Below are 2,597 nucleotides of genomic sequence, written 5' to 3'. Positions count from 1 at the left end.
TGTTTTTTTGTTGTCGTACCAGTGTAGTTCTCATTACAGCTGAAAACTACCATTAAAGTTTAAGTTTTAAGCCAAAATCTCTTTTTTAAGTTTATATTTGTTTTCGTTACGGAAAATGAATGAAGCCGAATTAGCCGTTAACAATCCCTGTTCGCTGTTTGCTGTTAGAAATGTTGATAACTGTCAATACACGTTTAATACTGAAGAACACTTAAAAAACGCGATGATTCTCGAGCTCTTAAATAAATACTAAGAGTATTTAATAGCTTCATAATTTAATTTTAACCTGTAGTTAACTGTGGAAAACAGCCAAGGAATTAAGATAAAACATCTCTTCTTTTTACATAAATTAACAGACATGGTTTCAGTTGAGTTTCTGTAATTACATTCACTAAAGATGTTAAAGTCCGTGTTCACGTTGTATATCAGTGATGGGTCACGCGCACAAGCATCGGCTCTTTGTAGTGAATCAGAAGAGCCGACTCCCAGTTTTTTGCCCCATTTGTCCAATAAAAAAGTTTAATTGAGGACATTATTAATGTTAGCTTCAGACAGGGAGATGGGGCCTGAACCAAAATACAGTCGCGCACGTGTTTATCTTATTTTTTCTATCTTTTTTTTTATTATCTTACAATCACAGGGAAAACACTTCTTTTACAAACTGCAACACACACACTGATGGTGACTGAACCTTTCAAGATATAAACACCAACTGTCAATCAAGCAGCTGCACAGGTTCCATTAGAGAGGAACAGTGTTATATGTGAATATGTGCAAATAAGTGGCACATTGTGGGCGGTGTCTGTCCCGACCACCCCCAGCCCCACACTGGTGAGAGACATTGTAATGCTCTTCCTTATTATATTCACAGTTTGGTGTAAAATGTTTTCTGAATATTTTCTCCTGTTGTGTGAAGCCTGTATAACAAAATTTAAACATATTTAAAGTGCAGTGTTTTGTGTGAAGTTCATGCGTGTGACGTTGCTGCTTTGAAAGAGTCATTCAGACGATGCAAAAGTTTTATTTTGACATAAAAGTGAGATTTTCAGCGAGTTTTGACACAAACACTGTGGAAGCAGTCTGACTGAACTGTCATCGCATCACACGTCTCATCACTTCTCCCTTCTGTGTCCAATAGTGAGAAGATGTGAATGAAGGAGATGTTGCTCCAGCTGCTGAGCTTCTGTTTCTGCGGTTAGTTTCCATTTGATGACACAATAGATTTGTCCCCATGAACATGACAAACACACACTAGACTCTGATAAGATTGAAAAGTGACAGTATTTCATTTATTTATTTATTAGTTATTTAAATTGACAAAATCAATCACAAGACAAGACATGGGAAGAGTTTACAGAAAGGAATAACATTCAATAAGCAATGGTGGAAATGATAATGGGTTCCAATACAGTCAAAAATAAACATAAACATTTGGAGAAAGATAAAACAAAATAAATATCAGAAAGTAAATAAAAAACAAGGCTAAGAGACGCAAACGTCAAGAGAGCAAGGAAACAAATATTTAAAAAATAAGGATCTTGAAATAGACTTAAACATTATCAGAGGGAGTATTGCCATTCCACTTGCAAGAATGAATATAATATTCAACCAAAATAATATCAAAATTAACAATATTTGAAGTGTCATTATCCAAGTTGTTCATACATTAAAATAACATCATTACAAGTGACAGTATTTTATTTCAGCACACATTTAATCTCCCTCTGTCTCTCTCTTCTTTTCAGGGACGTTTGCTCTGAATGTGACGGTCTATCAGGCAGAGGAGGGCCGAAACATCACAGTATCATGGGACATCCAGACTAAAACCGATATGTCCCTTTCCTTTCTCGACTGTGTTCTCAAGTCACATGTGACAAAAATGTTATTCAGTATGCACAACGGCCTTGAGACACAAGACTTTCAGGACGAACAGTTTGCAGGACGGGTGCAGTTTGACAAAAACGCCCCAAACGAAGGATACGTGAGACTCCGTCTGTTCAGAGTCAGAACTGATGACTCAGGAAATTACTATTGTAAATTAGGCACTTTGGGCATCTCCACCATTTTAGGTAAAAGAACGCAGTGGAAGTTGGTAAACTGCTCATGAATTTAATTTGATCAAGTTCTTGAGTCAAACAAAAACAGTTATGTACTGCAGTAGATCTACTTTTGCAAAGTGTTTTTGTAAATGTTGTTGTAATACTAATGCATATCCCTCCACAGCAACGACATTCACTTTGAATGTTACCGCCACAAAGTCTGTCCTGCCGACTCAGGAAAGTAAGTAATGACATTAAGGAACACTGAGCACCTCAACCCCCGACATGATGAACTGTTACCGTAGTAACAGAATATATAGCAGATATCTGGTAAAAACACTCGGGGAAACCAAATCCTGCAAGGTTTGGATGGTGGGTCCAGGTGGGCGGGGCTTGGTGACTGCTTTGTTGTGACATCACAAAGTTCCAGAAGTCCTGACGGCTGGTTTTAAGGCTCAGTTTCTGAATACAGGCTGTGTGCATTTCTCTGTGGACTGAGGCTTTGATACTTTCACAGTATTAATATAGAAGCTAGAGCTGATCTATAATCTATAATCA

At 37.4% G+C, this 2,597-nt stretch overlaps 1 protein-coding gene across 1 annotated transcript in view; it reads left to right on the top strand.

Moving 5' to 3' along the window:
• Positions 1 to 934: 934 nt before the first annotated feature.
• The window catches only part of LOC111673176 (uncharacterized), a 3,300-nt gene continuing 1,637 nt past the window's right edge, over positions 935 to 2,597 (top strand). The window contains exons 1-3 of the mRNA XM_023430856.2: positions 935 to 1,194; positions 1,746 to 2,069; positions 2,224 to 2,280. Of these exons, the coding sequence (XP_023286624.1) occupies positions 1,152 to 1,194; positions 1,746 to 2,069; positions 2,224 to 2,280 (424 nt within the window). The 5' untranslated portion in view covers positions 935 to 1,151. The remainder of the gene's footprint in view (positions 1,195 to 1,745; positions 2,070 to 2,223; positions 2,281 to 2,597) is intronic.

The sequence above is a fragment of the Seriola lalandi genome, unplaced genomic scaffold, assembly GCF_002814215.2.
Source record: "Seriola lalandi dorsalis isolate HSWRI2012SDOR001 ecotype SW California unplaced genomic scaffold, Sedor1 jcf7180002054913, whole genome shotgun sequence".
NCBI lineage: Eukaryota > Metazoa > Chordata > Actinopteri > Carangiformes > Carangidae > Seriola > Seriola lalandi.
This window is presented reverse-complemented; position numbering and strand designations above follow the sequence as displayed.